Source organism: Kryptolebias marmoratus, linkage group LG12, assembly GCF_001649575.2.
Source record: "Kryptolebias marmoratus isolate JLee-2015 linkage group LG12, ASM164957v2, whole genome shotgun sequence".
NCBI classification, from domain to species: Eukaryota; Metazoa; Chordata; class Actinopteri; order Cyprinodontiformes; family Rivulidae; genus Kryptolebias; species Kryptolebias marmoratus.
The window spans coordinates 13,209,078-13,228,357 of record NC_051441.1 but is presented as its reverse complement, the minus strand read 5'-3'; the positions used below and the strand labels follow the sequence as shown (position 1 = coordinate 13,228,357).

The 19,280-nt window shown below is 33.7% G+C and overlaps 2 protein-coding genes across 2 annotated transcripts in view; one reads left to right on the top strand and one right to left on the bottom strand.

Annotated features, from left to right (window-relative positions):
* mapk8ip3 (mitogen-activated protein kinase 8 interacting protein 3) overlaps window positions 1-19,280 on the bottom strand; it is a gene marked incomplete in the record, with an annotated part of 1,049,817 nt that overhangs the window by 390,690 nt on the left and 639,847 nt on the right.
* On the top strand, window positions 1,689-6,572 carry LOC112450705 (immunoglobulin mu heavy chain). Its single transcript, XM_025007167.2, has 7 exons — window positions 1,689-2,027; window positions 2,902-2,987; window positions 4,452-4,736; window positions 4,881-4,904; window positions 5,160-5,477; window positions 5,829-5,980; window positions 6,425-6,572. The coding sequence occupies exons 2-7, from the start codon at window positions 2,921-2,923 to the stop codon at window positions 6,437-6,439; spliced, it is 861 nt and encodes a 286-aa protein (XP_024862935.1). The 5' UTR covers window positions 1,689-2,027; window positions 2,902-2,920; the 3' UTR covers window positions 6,440-6,572.

Below are 19,280 nucleotides of genomic sequence, written 5' to 3'. Positions count from 1 at the left end.
TTTAGATTTGTGTTGATTTATTTTTATTTATCCAGCTTTTGAATCTTGGTTTTCAGGAGTCTATTGTTCTAATGTAACTTTTCTTCTCTTTTTAGTTGTTGCCTTTAATTTGAACACCCAGTGACACACTATAGGACTATGCTTGGCTTATGACATTTGTATTCATTCCTCTGTGTGACTGATATTAGGCGTTCTTCCTCATGAAAAAATATTAAACTTGTGACCACCAACAGTTTGGACTATGAATGAAATCTGATATCAACATCTTTTTTAGGTGGAGTATCTTATTTGATTAGCTTTTATTTATTTCTCAGTAGATTTGGAAACAGACACTATATGTGAATTCAATAAGTTTGCATTTATTACTTAAAATACATAATAATGTGAAACAGCAAATTTGATGTGTTAAAAAATCACCAAACTTACCTTTAATAAACCTTTTCTCTTGATCTTCTTCACTCTTCATCATGACAATGAGAGACATGACTGACTCCCTTCACTTGATAAAAAAATAAATCTACATCAATTTTCAATTTTTTTCTTACATGTATTTAAATATTATAAGGAGGAGTCAATGCAAATCTGAGCGTCCTCCATCGTTATTTATCTGATCAGAAACCAAACCCTCAAACAGATGTTCAACAAGTTTCCACAATGACTTTAACTGAGTGTGTTTCTCTTCTGCTGCTGTTCTCAGTTTCTGGTGAATAAAACTCTGTTCTCTTCTGTTTTCAGCTTGTTCTGTTTGGTTCTTTTCTGATCTCTCTGGTTTTCTCTCAGGTGTTTGCAGTCAGACGCTGACAGAATCTGAACCAGCGGTGAAACGGCCCGGAGAATCCCACAAGCTGACCTGTACATATGCAGAAATATCAGACAGTGATGCTTTTATCAGCTGGATCAGACAGGCTGAAGGAAAAGGACTGGAGTGGGTCGCCCAGATTTCTGCTCCCAGTGGAAGCAATAAATATTATTCCACATCTGTCCAGAATCGCTTCACCATTTCCAGAGACAACGACAGGGATCAGGTGTATCTGCACATGAGCAGCTTGAAGACTGAAGACTCTGCAGTTTATTATTGTGCTCGAAGAGCCACACTGATACAGGAAGCCTCAGAGCTGAACAGAAACCCTGCAGCTGTCTGACAGTTTCTATTTCTAAAAAAAAAAAGAAAATCACACAAACTGTTTCATTTTCCAGATGAGTCAACAGTTGCAACTTGTCACATTTTCTCTTTGTTTGAAGTATTGCAGACCTTCAAAACAGCTATGATATCTAACTGAAGCAAAACTTTAAAAAGATGAAATACCTAAAGTAACACAAACAGATTTAGGCAGATTATATGAGCAATAAATGTCCGATTGTCCAGTTATATCTACAATCCATGTTTATAGGACAGTGGGAGTGGCCATGTATTTGATACATTGTGGGGACAATTTTCCTAACATATACTACCTTGTGAGGACCAACTGCTCCTTGTGGGGACCAGGCTTTGGTCCCCACAAGGAGAATTTATGTTTTTGGGTTAGGGGTTAGGTTTAGGACTAATGTGTGAATTGAGTTTAGGTTTGGTTTAGGGTTAGGTATGTACTGGTAATGGTTAGGGTTAGGGTAAGGGTCAGGGTTAGGCTGTAGTTAGGGTGTAGAAATGAATGGAAGTCAATGGAAAGTCCCTGCAAAGATAGAGAGACATAACGTGTGTGTGTGTGTGTGTGTGTGTGTGTAGGTGTGTGTGTGTGTGTGTGTGTGTGTGTGGTGATCTAAGATCTAAGAATGGCCAAAAAGAAAATCTTCTGAATTCAACAACTCTAAAATTTGTGTAAACCAGTTTAAGAAGTTTCTTGTGTTCCCAAGCATATTGTCTTCAAAAAGCTGCTCCACCCTCCGGCCCTGAAGAACAAGGGCAGAACCTCAAACCTACGGATGTCAAACTTCACCATCAGAACAGAAAACAAACTCTCTTGGAGATACCCTGCCAAACAGACAGCATCCAAGCATTGAGAAACTTACATGAAGACATCAGAAAAAAGGTATTTGTTTATGTTTGTAATAACATATTAACTTAGTCATTATTAATGGCTCAACCAAATGTATTTTATTTTTTAATCTAACAGAATTTTTGATCAAATGAGCTATTTATATTCTGTAAACCCATCATGTCAGCTTGTTGAAAAAACATATATATATATATATATATATATATATATATATATATATATATATATATATATATATATTTATATTTGTTTTTTCCTTTTGACTTTCATGTTTCATGAAAACTGTTTATTTATTGTAGATATAATATGGTATGATAATTATCATAATATGATAACTAAAAAAACTCAACAATTGAACAAAAACACAACAAAAAATGTGATAAATGAACATGTAAGAAGCATAACTCACAAATGCAAAATAATCTTTGTTAACTATAAAAATTGTTATTTTTTTTATTGTTTTTCACACTGATGCAGTACTGAGCTCCAACGATACAGTGATCAGTTTTTGTACTGAGGTTTGTCATAGTGTATACTGGGGTGGCTGGGGTGGCCACAATGAAATACACCCATACAAAAACCTTTTACAACAAAATCAACTTTTACACTCAGGCAGAATCTTAAAAAAACTGATTTAACGTTTCACATCAATGTACAAGGTAATTATTGTGTTTATCAGCTTTAATAAGCTACCTTATTATTATATTTTGCATTTTAAAGTTAGTATGTCAGAAGTACTTGATGACTGAATACATTGTACAGGTAAAATATTTAGACTCATGCAGATCCATTTAATTAGGAAACAATACAAAATGAATGGGTACATTATCTAAGAATGCCCTGTGACATTTTTAAAATGTTGAATAGCTAAATCCTGAGGTTTTGGAGGGTTTTCCTGGTGCTTCAGGTTTTTGGTGGAGCAGTGAATGGAGGTGCAGCACTGTGATGGCTTCGACGTGTGGGGGAAAGGGACTGAAGTCACAGTGTCTCGAGGTAAGTCACATTTACACGTATTATTCATTTTGAGAACTTTATTTTCTGACTTTTTGTTTAAAATTTGGTTTAGAGATGGTCAAAAGTTTCACTACTGAAGTTTAAAGTAACAGTTCAGGTAAAACAAAGCTGACAGAGCTGAATGTTCAAAGCCTTTTCTGAAAACTTTCTCCTAAAATTAAATCACTCGGTCCAGACTGGTAAATTTGAACTTTAATTAATTTAATTTAATTTAACAAATGATCAACATATTCTTGTGCAATAAATTACCCTCTATTATACATTTTATAACTTTGTATCTACTACTTGTAAACGGTTCTGTAGTTTAACTAAAAGTAAAAAGTAAATTGGACAGAGAGACATTCCAGAAAATTAAAGCCTCAGAACAAGTTTCCACCTAAACCAATAAAAACCTTAATTTAAAAAAGTGATTTAAAAAATGTTTTTTTTTCATGTATAATTTTATTGACTTTCAAGAAAATGCACAAATTTAAAAGGAGGAAATTGAAAGTGAACCTGGACAAATTTCTAAAATATATTTATTAAATATAGTTCCAAATAAACATTTTTTTCTGTCTTCTATAAAACAAAAAAATAATTATAATATTTTCAGACAAATGATAATGCAAGGTCCCAGTTTGATTTTGAACAATATTGTTTTAACATTTTTTATTATTTTTTTTAAAACATAAGATCTTTAATGTGTGATTTTTCTATTAAAAATGTATGCTTTATTTTATAAATGTAAGGTATTATCTATTTTAAATTGTTGCTTTGTCTGATATTTGTTATTTTGTGAAACTTTGTTTCATTAACAGGTTATTTTTAATAATTAATAATATTAGGCAATTTTCAATTTATGAAAAAAAAAATAAGACCACAAACCACAGAACGTGCATGTTTCTATGATATTTTTGTGTTGTTGTGTTTTAAAAGACAGACTTTATGTTACATCATAACACAGAGACACTTCATGATTAAAGCCACTCGGTTACTGTAAGAGTAACAATTTTTATTTTTGACACATTTAATTTTTTTTAAATTATTTTACATGGCAGTTAATCATGACTTGAACAAAGGCAGTGATTATCCAATATATCTATTTATTGACGGTTTGGCATGAAATTTCAAATCGTAGGAAAACATTGTACAAAAATCTTTATTTTATTATAAAAATTAATTTTAAAATTCCAATGTATTTACAGTAAAAACATAATATTTTTGTAGTTAATCTGTAAAAACCTAAAATATGTTCTGCTGAAATAATGTGATGCCTGTAAAAGAAACATAAAAATTAAAAAACATAACAAGAAATGAAGTATAATTCAGATTTATATAATTGAGTGCAGTACTTGACCAAATGTACTTATTTGCATTTCAGCATTGGTGTTGTGTTTCTAATGTACTCATAATAATTTTTTCACATGAAACAAATAAAAACCCAAATTTTCTTTGATTTCACAGATTCAGCTTTTCCACCATCAGTGTTTCCACTGATTTCATGTGGTTCTGGAGACAAAGATCAAATAACCCTCGGATGTCTGGCTCAGGACTTCTCTCCGAGAAGTCTCACATTTAAGTGGACTGCTCCCAGTGGAACTGAAATGAATTATACAACACTTATTTATCAACAGACCACAACGAACAAATTCACTGGAGTCAGTGTAATAAATGTGTCAAAATCTGATACTTCAACCTACAACTGTTCTGTCACTTACCCTGGAGGCAACAAAGAAGTACAAGTGAAATGTAAGGCCTTTTTATTTCCATAATATTTTCTAAATATATTTTACATTTTCTAAGGCAGGAACAAACAAAAGCAAACAATGTTGTCATATGTGTCATATGAAAATAATTTTGTTCCTCTTTTTTCCTTCCCTTTCACACTTTTAGATGGCAGAAAGACAGTCTCAAAAGGTACAGTCCTGTTATGATTAACGGCAATATAAAAAAACTATCTGTAAGAGGATGGCTGTTTATATTTTCATTTATAATATTACAGAATGTCTTGTTTATTTATTTATTTTTGAGAAAAAAAGTTAGATAAATAACATTTGTCATAAAATCATAAGTAGGATCTAACTTTTAATTTAAGAAAATGAACACTTATAAAAAAGGTCACATGAGCAACACAAAGCATTACTCTCCAGATAACTTGAAACTTTCTTTCAGATGTGAAACCCTTCGACATTGCAGTCAATAAAATCTCAGGAACCAATAACCAAGAACCCTTTGTGGTGTGTCTGGTCTTCAGTTCAGTGAAGCAGGATTATGACATCAACTGGACAAAAGATAAGGGAACCACAAATGGAAGCTACATGGATGGAATCACCTATCCTCCACAGAAGTATAAAAATGGTTACTTAGTTCCAAATTTTTTTACCATCAGTGAGAGAGAATGGAATGATGAAAATATGATTACCTGCCACGTTCATCCTGTTGGAGGTGACAACAGCAGCAGGAAATCAAAAGGAGTGTCCAATGCCATGGGTAACTCATTAGAATGTGATTAAATGTTGAACTTTGTGCTTGTGTTTTTTGTGTGAATTTTATGTTGGCAGGTGTGTATTAAGTGATGCCATTGTTGTTGTTGTTTTTGTTCCTTTGGTCATCGTGTTGAGTTTGTATTTGTCCTTGTCATATTGTGAACCGTTTGATAAATGTGCCAAATAAATGTTGCATGAAGACACTTGTCTTGTCCAGTTGATTTATAATGGCTCGTTTCCAGCCATGTCTCATGTCCTGTTTAGTCAAATCATTTTCATGTCTAGCTTTAAAAAGAGCTGTGATTTACATATATTAACTCATCTAATCACCTCCACTGTACCTTCTTCTTCTTAGATGTTTTTCCAGAGGTAAACGAGACATTTGTTTGTAACATTCATGATGGAGTTGTTGACGACGAGTCCAGGAGCTTGTGGTCCGCAACCCTGTCCTTCTTCTTCCTCTTCATATTCACTCTCTCCTATAACATCATGTTCAGCCTGGTCCAGGTAAACATGGAGGCTATGTTTTACCGAGTAAAACTACTATTATTATTCACAACCAAAACTGAAGAATAATTTCACTCAGTCTTTATGGATTTTTAACCCTTTCATGAGAGACTTTTTACTGATTATACATCTGTCCCACAGCAGTGATGCTGAGAGAAGAGAAGACCAACTAATTTAACATATAAAGATATAAAGTCTATTATGTCCTAAACTGCTATAAAATACTGCAATATAAAGATTGTCAGTCTTTATTCTTATTAGTTTCAATCTTGAGCCTTTCTAGAGTTTTTTACAGCACAAATGAAGCCAAAATTACTTCACATGTTTAGATGGGACAAGTAATAAACAGTTTATAGTCCAAATTGTAGTTCTGTGAATGTTTAAGTTATTTTGTATTTTTCCTATCTTTATAATTTGAAGTATTTTTGTTGTTTGTTTTTTCAGATGAAGAGGCAATAAAGGACTGACATGAGTGGCTGCAGATTGTTCATTAATGTTTTGTTCTTCTCTGGACTTTAATAATGTAAAAAATAATTTAAAATATGATAAAAAAATGTGGTGTCTTTTTTTGTTTAGTTTTTTCTGTTGTAAGTCAGTAATACCCTCTATGATAAAAAAAATATTGTTGTAAACTACTGTGTTGATGGTTTGAAAATAAATCTTTTTGACAGATTTATGTTGAAGTGTTTCTGTCAGCAGTATTTTACTCTGTTGTTAGATCATTTCACAAACAGTTGAAATGTAAAATCAAGGCTCTGTGATGGACTTGATGTACTCTCCTCTCATACAGGGACCACTGGAGATTGGCATCAGCTCCACTGTCAACATGGAAAGGAAAAGAGAGTAAAGAAAATGGATGGATGGATGGATGGATGGACGGATGGATGGATGGATGGATGGAAAATCAAACAAAGCATGAAAAAGTCATTACCTACAGATTTAACACGATAACCTTTTTATAAAATCAATAATAAACCTCAGAGTCGGCTTGCTAACAGTTTGGTTGTCGGTTGTGGTCGTGACATTGAGGGTTTTTTCTGAACCTCATTTTTAGGCACAAATTTGAATCTATTTCTGTACCTCTGGGACCACTCCAGAAACGCTGCTGAAACTGTCAAAACTAAACTTCCTTGAAAACAACAAATACGTGTGTCAGTGTCTAGCTGCATTCCAGACCTTAGAAACCTCATGTTAGGACAAATCATAGAGAAAAAAATCCTGAGGGATTGTTTTGTCTGCTAGAGTCTGTAATTCACAGAAAAAAGACCAATGCAACTTCATTAAATAAGAACCTAAAAATGAAATGTAGGTAAAATTGAAATTTGAGTAAAGAAATTATACAAGACTAAATTAGTTTTTTTCTGATGAGTGGAACCTGTAACTCAAGTGTTTAGTTTTTATTAATATAAATATATATAAAAAATACTTTAAAAAGCTGTGAAACATTTGGGGTCTTTAATTTCACTTTTCTGAGGTTGTCAGTTAAGATTCAAGCTGGAATTTTCTAAGATTTAAACCATTTAAAACATGTTTTCTCAAGTTTCCTTCCAATACAACATTCAATCAAATGGGTTTTTTTTTATGTTTAATATTTGACTTTTAGTGACATGTCAGGACCAAACTGTGTTGTTACAGGAAGGTAAGATTTATGCTGAAATAAGCTTTTTTAAGTTTAGTTCCTTTGATTTCTTTCTTTTTTTTAATTGAAGGGATGAGATTTTTGTTAAGTAGATTCAAAACGGAGCAAAGTAAAAACATTAGAGATAATCAGAGTTTAAAAAGCTTTGTTGTTTGTTTCAGTCACAACACAGGGACCAAAGGACATCTAAAATTAACCACCATCATTCACTGACCTCTGTATCAAAGTTTCAAAGATCTTGTGTGATTCATTGGTTCTTGGAGTATGACTTAAGCTGAGGCAGCCATCTTGAATCAAGGTTGACTCTAAATGTTAATCAGTTACAGATGTCTAACCTATCATTACTTTCTGTAAGTTTAATTAAAATCAGTCCAGTGGTTCATGAGATCTTCTGCTAGGATCGATGCCAACAATTAATGTAAAAGATGATTTGAAGAAGAGATGTCCTGTAACGTGCGGCTCTCTGAGTATGTGTAAACCAACCAGCCACCTTTCATGGTGACTGGCGTTCTGAAACCATAAACCTCTAGTATCGGTTAGGGTTTGCAGGGGGTTTTATTGTCTGATGTTTCTAAAAATTTCATGTTTAGAAAGCTACTTCCCCCTTTCTGTGCTCCTCTGGGGCTGCACCTGCAGCAGTGAAACTTCGCAGAAACCATCAGAGCTGCAAATAAATTCTGTGGAACATGTTGGTTTGCATATTATTTATTTACATGTCTAAGTGTAACATGGCGTAAAATAACACCCTCAGCCTTAATGCAACTGTCTCCAGGGATTTCTTTTTCTTCTTTCTCCTCTGTTGAATTAGTTTTGGGTTTTTTTGTTGTATTGGACTCTTTCCTTCTTGTTTTATTTTGTTCTTTAGATTCTGCAGAACCCTGCTACTCACTCATTCATTCAAACCAGGAGTGTCGACGCATGGAAGCATCTAAAACACGCAGGACAGTGGCGCTACAGGACCAGGATTGGGCACCATTGGTGTAGATGCCGTCCGTGGAGTAGTTTTGTTCTTGGTTTGACTGCTGTGGCTGCGTTTCTGTCGTTTGTTGCATCTGAACCATCCTGTCTTCTTTTGTGCCTGCATTCGTGTCCTTTGTTCTTTATTCACTTAGTGTAGGGGTCTGCAACCTGTGGCTCTGGAGCCACATGTGGCTCTTTGGATCCTCGGGCAGTGGGCCTTCGTAGCTTTGACCAACATGAATATTTGCATTTATAACCAGGAAAAAGCCAGTTGTAGCAGTCTCCTTGTCCAGTTTTCAGCAACATGTGAATAACATTTTAATAACACAATGATGCTATTAAGTCAATAAACAAACAATCACTTTTCCCTAATAGTTTGTTAGTCAGTTCGCCACTTTGTTAATTTAACTTTCAGCCATACAGTAAAGATTTTTAATGCATTTACAGCAAGTTGCTGACAGGAAAAACACAAAGTGCAGCTTTCCTAATACATTACTCTGTTACAAGGTAATGGAATGAGGTTTTCTGGTGTAATGTTGTATGTAGAATTGACTTGCATAATATAATAACTTGTTTCTCATATGCCAACTCAAAAATGCATGTATTCATTTATTTTTGTTTTATTTTAACTAGTATGTGTTCTTCAACCACCGCAGCAGAAGAATTAGTGTCTTGTTTCGTGAGGTTTCACAGTGTTTTGATGTTATCTTGTCGACATGTTGGCCCACATACTGTTTTAATTTTTTAATTGATGTCAAAAAAAGTGATTCCTGCTACCTCCATATTTGTGCATTAAAGGCATATCCAAATGATGAATGGGGTCAAAAGACACACCGAGACTGCCTTCTAAGTGGATTCTGTGATTAAAGACTGTTGCCACAAACAATCAAACTTTATTTCTGTAGCACCATTCACGCGACATCTAAAAAGAAAAATGTTTCCCAGGATACACCCCTCCAATCGCCCACACACCACAGTCCTGCTAAAAGCCCAACACTCCTACAGTAATACACTCCTGAATGTATTCAGTCCTTATGAGCTTCAGTTTTGCATGATAGAGTTTTTTCAGCTGCTCCCTTCTTCAGGGATTGTCACAGCAAGCAAACTTGCATGAACAATTCAGCAAGTGTTTTACACTGGATGATATTCCTGCTGCAATCTGGGCTTGAACCTGCAGCCATAGGGCTGTAAGGCCCAACACTGACCACCAATCCATCACAGTCACATGGAGCAACTGAACTACAGGTGAAATATTGACAAAAAAAAAAAAAAAACCTGAATAAATTTGAATCCCAGATGAGTTCAACATATTTAAGGGAAAACATAAAGAATAAAAGACATTTCAAACAAAGGTCAAAAAGAAAGTGAAGAAAATATGAGTGCATATCCAAACGAACAGCAGAAAGTGAGAAATCTTGCTTGTGCTGCCATCTCCTGGTCTCTGTGTGCACGACACAAAGATATGTTGGGAAGCTGTGTGAGCTCTCCTCTCAGTGTGTGAGCAAACATGCAAGAGCTTCAGCGTTCAGTGCATGAATGCAATATTTTCTTTCTTACATTTACTGACGAGTTACACCTTTATAGCTCAGTTTTTATTGAGGTTTAAGTCTGGCATTACCAGGCCGGCGGTAATCTGTGTATGACTGGTGCGGAAATTAAGAAGCACACCTGCTGTTTTATTCAAGTGCCTCTGACATAAAAACAAAACAAACAAACAAATAAACAAACAAAACACTGGCTATATTTGCATTTTTTTTTATTTTTGTGAGTGTGATAGTCATAAATGCCTCATTATGTCTTTGTTTTCCTTTTCAACGTGACAAGAAACTGTTGTTTTAGGCTGTCAGGAGGGGGAGCCAAAGATAGATAGATAGATAGATAGATAGATAGATAGATAGATAGATAGATAGATAGATAGATAGATAGATAGATAGATAGATAGATAGATAGATAGATAGATAGATAGATAGATAGATAGATAGATAGATAGATAGATAGATAGATAGATAGATAGATAATATAAATATAAAGTTTATTTTATAAGTATTTTGGGAAAAAAATAAAACATTTCCTACATAATTGGTTATACATCCAAAAGTTCTGTTGGTAATATGACTTTGTATTTGAATGTTAGGTAATAAGACTTCATTAATGCATAACAATTCTACAATAACTTTGATTGATTTGATTTATTTATACTTTCTTGTGATAAGTGCACATAAGTGATATTAATAAAATAACCAGCTTCTGGTTTTTTATATAATCAAGTGAATAGTAGCTACTTGTTGATGTGTGTGTTTTTCCATTGCAGGTGTTAGTATATATAATATTTTTTTTAATATTATTGTTGGTTTGGTATTTTATTCTTATGTATAAGATTGCATGCTGTTGATTTTTTAAGTAACACTGTTTTAAATATAAAACATATTTTGTTTTGAAACACTTTAGTTCAAGGGAAGGATGTAGTACATTCAAAGTGTTACAGGGTGGAGTTTTTGTGCTGGGTTGTGTCACAGTGTATTATAACAACCACAGTGATAAACTCCGTGACAAAAACCTCCTGACGCCAAAAAACCACATCTGGCTGATAGACGATCACCTAAAAAAAAAAAAAAAAACACAAAGGAATAAATGACAGAACAAAATTCAATCCTCTTTTCAAAGTTGTTTGCTGTTAATGATAAAAAGTGCACTTCAGAGGAGTTGAGAATAAAGTTTATGATGACTGACGAATAAAAACACATTTAAAGCATTTTTAAGATGCTTAAGATCTAAAGTAATCTTATGAAATTTGCAGAATATGAAAAACTGACAAGTCAATTATTTATTTATTTGGTTGTTATTTCCATGTAAATGATATTTAGACAAACTATGCAATGTATATATAATATTTTATCTTATTTTATTTAAATATTAAATAAAGGGGATTTTTTAAAATTTAAATTAACAAACTAACAGAAATTATTTTTACTACTTTCCCTTATTTGTGAAATCAGTCAGCGGGCCGTGCGTGATCATGAAGAGTGCTGAAGTTTTTGTAAGGAGCTCAGCCACAGTGATACAGCCTATAACAAAAACCTAAACCTCCTCAGACAGAAATAATTTGAAGGTAAGTTTATTACTGGTCTCTATAGTCACAAATAAATGTTGAATGAAATAAACAAAATAGAAATGTGTCACGCTGACAGCGTGCTGAAATGATAAAAGTCAAAGCGACAGTGAGTGGGTCAGGTGTTTTTGTAAGGAGATCAGCCACAGTGGATACACTGGCAGCCACAGTGATGCAGCCAATAACAAAAACCTAAACCTCCTCAGAAAGAAAAGCTTCGTAGGTCCAGGACACAGAAAAGACAACCCTGTAAGTGAGAAATCATGTGAAAATACTGTAATTTAAAAAAGAAAATTAACAATGAAGTGATAATGCTGTCGAGAAAGCAAGTTTAATATGAAATAAAAAGAAAATAAACCAAGCAGCATATATAAATATAAACAATATATGCTGCAGGAATATAAGCAGATGGTGTAAAAAAACCTAAAAAAAACTTTTTTTTTAATTTCTAAAACAAGCTTTAAATGCTGCTACCTAAATATGAACCACGTAATTTTAAAAACAAATAACAATTGAAATAAATAGACAAACAAACACATAAGTAAAATGTTTTTACAGTTGATTATTGTGGGGGAAAAAAGCTGACGTGATCATTTTAGGAGCAAAGCAAACAGAACATTCCTTCAGAGAGTCAGGAGGTTTTTGTATGAGTGTGAATCTCTGTGCTGACAGCGGCTACCACAGTGTGAAACGCTGCTACAAAATCCTCTGCTAACGTTTTCTGAAGCACAGATCACTGTTTTTGTGTAAAACATGATGTATTTCCTCAGCTTCTTTATCTATTTCATATAGAACTAAAGGAACATGATATTTTTCAGTTTCATTTGGCTTAAAATATATTTTATTCTGTTTCTTCAGATTCATAGCGGGAAAGAATTGTTTATTTTTTTCTTTTCTTAAATTTTCCCTCAGAACTTATGCAGGCGCTGACAGCAAAATGTTGAAAGTTGGAAACAGAAAACATCCTGATGGAGTACTTCAGCGCGTTGGTAATCGCTTCTAATGCTCACTGCTTCACAACAATGTGAGTCAGAAAAGTAGAAATAGACATTACAATCAAGAAAAAATATCTGAAGGAAAAAAAAGTGCTGTGGCTGTCAGTGTCTCCTGTGTGCTCAGAGTGCAGTGTTTTTGTAGGGGGATGAACCACAGTGGACAGTATAGCGGCCACAGTGATACGCTCTGTGACAAAAACCTCTGGCTGAAAAAATGATTCTGTGTTTGATGATGATACAGAAAGAGAGATAAAAAACACCAGTAAGTGAAGACACTTGGGTTTTATTTTTCCAGTAAATTGAAAAATGTCCCAGTCTTGAATTTTTTACAGACACTAAATTAAACAAACATATTAACATGTGTTTCTAATGAAACTGGACAGAAGCTTCTAATAGTCACTGCTTCACAACACTGTAATTCACAAATATAAACCTTTAACATGGTCTTTGCAATCAAGTAAAAAAAGAAAGTAAAAATATAGTATTTAGAGTAGCGGGGAGTGTCTCCTGTGTGCTCAAACAGAGTGAAGTGTTTTTGTAAGGAGCTGAACCACAGTGGATATGACTATAGCGGCCACAGTGACACGCTCTGAGACAAAAACCTCAGACTGAAAAAATGACTCTGTGTTTGATGATGATACATAGAAAAGAAAAACAAAAGAAAAAACACCAGTAAGTGAAGACACTTGGGTTTTATGTTTCTGGTAAATTGAAAAATGTCCCAGTCTTGAATTTCTATTCCTTCTTTTTGTGATCATTTTATTTTTATTTATTGCTTCACAATTTCTGTTTTACTCTTTTAATCGTAAACTTACTGAATACAAAACACTTGAGTTTAACACTGGTCTCTAATTACAGAAAATGTTGAATGTGTCACGCTGACAGCGTGCTGAAATGATAAAAGTCAAAGCGACAGTGAGTGGGTCAGGTGTTTTTGTAAGGACATCAGCCAAAGTGGATACGATGGCAGCCACAGTGATGCAGCCAATAACAAAAACCTAAACCTCCTCAGAAAGAAAAGCTTTGTAGGGCCAGGATGCAGTGAGTGTCTCCTGTGTGCTCCAACAGAGTGAAGTGTTTTTGTAGGGGAATGAAGCACAGTGCATCTAGCGGCCACAGTGATACACTCTGTGACAAAAACCTCACAGAGAAAAAAATAATAGTAATTCTTTGTTTAATGATGATATAGAATTTCTTTTTTTTTAAAGGTAACACCAGTAAGTGAAGACACTTGTTTGTTTAAAAAATGTCCCAGTCTTGGATTTTTATTCCTTTTTATGATCATTTTTATTTTATTTATTGTGTTACAATTAGTTCTTTTACTCTGTTTTTTACCTTGTTTTAAGTAAAACAAGGTTCTTTAAATTTTTGTTTGTGAAATTATTAGTATAGATAAAATCTATATCAAAACAAAAACCCCTTCATTACAGCTTCATGCGTTTATTGTAAAACCGTAACAAAGCCCCAATAATCACTGTATAACAGACAGAGACTCACAGTTTATTATTGATAGACTAGTTTCCAAATATGATCTTTAAGTTGAAAACTGACAGAAAAGCTGAAGTGATCACTTCAACAGTGTCATGAACAGACCAATCCTTCAGAGACAATCAGACGGAGGTTTTTGCACAAATGGGAATCACGGTGTACGGCGGCTACCACAGTGTGAAACGGCAATACAATATTCTCTCCTCAGGTTTCCTGGAAAACAAGTCACTCATTTAGGGAAAATATAACACATTACAATCATTTCTCCACCTGTTAGACATCAAACAAAAGAATATATTAGGTGTTTGTCCTGAGGAAACTTTTATTCTGTTTTTGTTGAAATTTCAGAGGATCACAGGGAAAAAAATAACAAAAATCTTCTCTCATAGTTTTTGCAGACACTAAATATGTTAAGTTAAAACTTGAAAACAAACATATTAACATGTGTTTCTAATAAAACTGGACAGAAGCTTCTAATAGTCACTGCTTTACAACAACGTAATTCACAAATATAAAACTTTACACTGGTCTTTGCAATCATATAAAATGAAAAAGTAGGAATATGGTATTTAGAGTAGCAGGGAGTGTCTCCTGTGTGCTCAAACAGAGTGAAGTGTTTTTGTAAGGAGCTGAACCACAGTGGATATGACGGATATAGCGGCCACGGTGTTACACCCTGTGACAAAAACCTCTGAATTAAAAATAACTCTGTGTTTGATGATGATACAGAAAAAAAAACACCAGTAGAAGAGGACAATCAACTGAAAAATGTCCCAGTCTTAGATTTTTATTTCTATTTTTATTGATCATTTTCATCTTATCTTTTGTTTCACAATTATTATTTTTTTACTCTTTTTTTCTTACATTGAAAAAGTTAAGGACATTTATTTAAATTTTTGATGGTCATGACATTAACAGTACAGATAACATCTATACCAAAACAAAAAACCTTGACAGCTTCATGTGTTTATAATAAAACTGTAACAAAGCCTCAATGTTCACTTTATAAAAGACAGAGACTCTGTTTGTGAAGCTAGTAAAAGAATCCCATTTAGCAGGATGAACTTACACCTGAGTTTAACACTGGTCTCTAATTCTGTAAAATGTTGAATATGTCACGCTGACAGTATGCCGAAGTGATAAAAGTCAAAGTGACAGTGAGTGGGTCAGGTGTTTTTGTAAGGAGATCAGCCACAGTGGATGGGATAGCAGCCACAGTGATACATCCAATAACAAAAACCTAAACCTCCTCAGAAAGAAAAGGACACAGGAGAAACTTTCCTGTTAGGGGGGATTCTGGCTGCTTGCTGTATCAGGATAACTGTCCTTTTTAGCGAAGCAATGACGTCTAAAAATCATAACAGTGTCATGAACAGAACAATCCTTCAGAGACAATCAGACGGAGGTTTTTGCACAAATGGGAATCACGGTGTACGGCGGCTACCACAGTGTGAAACGGCAATACAATATCCTCTCCCCATGTTTCCTGGAAAACAAGTCACTCATTTAGGGAAAATATAACACATTTCCATCATTTCTCCACCTGTTAGCTATCAAACAAAAGAATATATTAAATGTTTGAAGTGTATTTTGTCCCGAGGACACTTTTATTCTGTTTTTGTTGAAATTTCAGAGGATCACAGGGAAAAAAAAGAACAAAAAATCTTCTCACATAATTTTACAGGCACTAAATTTGTTAAGTTAAAAATTGAAAACCAACATATATCATATATCATGTTATAGGATAAAAAAGATGGAATGTGAGTGTCTCCTGTGTGCTCAAACAGCGTGCAGTGTTTTTGTAAGGGGCTGAACCACAGTGGATACTATAGCGGCCACAGTGATACACTCTGTGACAAAAACCTCACACTTTAAAACAAAACAACAAAACTCTGTAAAATGGTTAAATCAGCAAGTCAGAGAACTTTTAAAATGTCCTGGGTTTTAGATTTAGTGAAGCCATTTTAGTTCAAGTTTTTGTTTTATTGTATTTTATTTATTTATACTTTTGTTTTGTTGACTCACTCTGTTCTTTCATTTGGCTTTTATTTCCCTTCCTAATATAATAATCAAACCTGCAGTCTGTTAACCATTTTCCTTTATATATAACCCAAAGTTGCTCGTTTCTGTTCAAATTAAATAAATCTATATTTTTTTCTTAATACAATAATCTGAGTCTTGTATGCTTTTATGTTCTCCTGGCCACCGTCACACAGAATCGTCATATAATGACTGCATGAATTAAATAAACTGGAAAAATAATTTTAAAAACGGCATCATTCAAATTATTACCAACTGTACCCAGACAAACTTAAATAGATAGGGCACAGGTTAAAAATTTTATGAAAATGCTCATTACTAAGTAAACAGACCATAATTATAAACATCCATGTCTGCTCAGTTTGAACAGACTACACATCAGTCTCCATCTTTGTTCAGGTTTTTGTATGAGTGTGTGTCACTGTGTACTGGGGTGGCTACCACAGTGTTATATGGCAATACAAAAACCCCAGAAAGGTCATGGATGTTGAGTTTGTATTTCTGTAAAAAAAAAAAAAACTTTTCTTTTTCATATTGAAACTATTGAGAGGAAGTAAAAATATATTTAAATTATGATTATTATTATTTATTTGTTTTTATCTCTGTGAGACCTTAAATTTAAAACCCTATTCAGATCACACAAATCTTAAAATGCTTTTGACTTATTTAAAAAAAAAACTGCTTCATGGAAATAAAATTGACAAAATGCAACAATATAACATTTGACAAGTGTGTTTATATCTGTCCCCAACTAATGCTGCAAGCCTTTCACTTTGGAAATCGAAAGTCAAATTTGGGAATCAAATCACACCCAACTTAACCTTTTTTTTAGCTGCAACTCAAAAATAAATTAGTTAACTTTTGTGCTCAATAAGAGTAAGCAGGCTAACTATTATTAGCATTGCAAGCCTCTAACAATGTATTTTTAGAGTTTCTATGCATTCAAATGTTGTAGCAACATGTTTCCTAATAGAGGCTGTACAAAAGTGTGTGTACAAAAGGTTTAAAAAAATAAATACTAACAGAAGTAAAAATAAAAAGTTGCATTCAAAAAAAGCTGCAGCTATCCCCGCTGTACAAGTTAGCCATGCTGAATTTTGAAGTTCGGGGTCAGTTATTGTCTAACTTTTTGAGTTTTTAGATACTTTTACTGACTTGGAACTCTGAAATTCAGAAGTGGAATTAAAAATAAAATGCACTTTAAATATAGCAAGATTTTCCACAGGGAAATGTTTACTTCATAGCTTGTGGCTTAAAATAAAAATTAAATATTGCCATTATGTTACAACAATACAATTTGATCCAAACGTCAATAGCCAGAGTGCAGGGTGGAGTTTTTGTGCAGAGTTATGTCACAGTGCAGTATGGCAACCACAATGAAGCACCCTGTGACAAAAACCTACATCCACTTGAAACAAATGTGTTATAAGGACATCCATGTGGACAACTCCAACACATCAAATTCATTTTTTTGAAAATCAGCCTGATCACATCAAGTCTTTTTTTAAATTATGTTTTTATTGCATGGTTTTGTTGGTTCTATTTCCTGTTTTTTTATTCAAGTGTTTTACAAAAAAGACTAACCTGCATTAAAAGGAATGTAAAAGAAATAACACAAGAGTGGTGACAACTAGAATGGAAAAAGATGTGATTGTAATGCTTTCATTTTTGTCTTTTTGGGGGGTTTTCAGCCAGAACGGGAGCTGAGGAAAAGCCAAATGACTGTCCACCATCGCCATGACTAAAAACAACCAAATTAAAAAAACATGTGATATCAAAAATGAATATAAAATAAACTTCAAAGGTGAGTAAAGATTCCTGATGGCATCCACTGAATGCACACAGTTAGTGGACAGCGTGTTATAATGCACAAAGGTTATTGAATAGCTCCGTGTCACTGTGTGGGGTGGCAGCCACAGTGATAAACAGTAATACAAAAACCTGCCTTGAACTGGAATAAAGTCAAATGTTTTAAATCCTTTAAGAAAAAGATTAGACAATTCAATCAAATCTCAAGATTTGTTATACTGAAAAATCTATGTTCTGGTTGTTTTTTTTGTTTTGTTTTTTTAATTTTAAATTATAGTTGGCTTTTTAAATAACCTCTACCAGTTCTATTTTTCTAACCACACTGTTTATTTTTATTGGAGCCTTTTTTTATTTTAAATATACTGTAAGTCAAGTGTCACACATTTGAACTATTGTACTTTCAAACTGTAAAATGTTGGGCCGGCCTGTATATTTTTGCAGTTGTGGTTATTAACATTTCTACTGGTCAAACTTTATGTAACATACAGGAAACTGCCTTCACCACAGCAGGTGCTTCCTCATCCATCTTTTAAGCTGAAAGCCTTTGACTGAAAGCCAAACGCTCAAACAACTCTGACAATAACACCAAAATAAGCCAAAGTTGGGTTTGTAAGTTTTCTACATGGAAATAAAAACGCTACAAACATGGATGTGCAAACCAGGACCATTGAGCAGACCACTTTATAATGGGTTTAAGTTCTAATGTATATAACTTTAAGTCAGAGCCCATTAGCATACTTTTGTGGATGGGATTCACAATATATATCCAACAAATAAGGATGGATGATAGACAATAAAAGGCCCTAAAAGTTGATGTAGTAACATCTGCATAAGCTTTCTTTCTGTTTTGTAAAACTTCTGCCAGAATTCTGTTAATTCCTGGAGTCTTTCTGTAGGCAAGGCAATCAATGGCTTTGTTAAAGTCCTTATTGGTGTCAGTGCATCTTTCTCCTGGGGAGAGACACCAGCATTAGTGATTACAGAGCAGAACTTTGTCATTTAATATTATCTATATTGTTGTAATTGTATGACCTTGTACAGTGACTGTATGTAGAGTATATGTATGTTTTATGATACTGCATTGTTTTATTCTCACTCACCTGCTCAGGGACTACAGATGGAAACTAGCTAAATCTGATGCAAAGCATCTTTTACTGTTTTCTTTTTCTTTTTGCACACTGTCTCTGTTTTAAATAAATAAATAAACGGAAACTCCCCATAACCTTGAACAGGATGCAGTAGATACAGAAAAGCATGGGC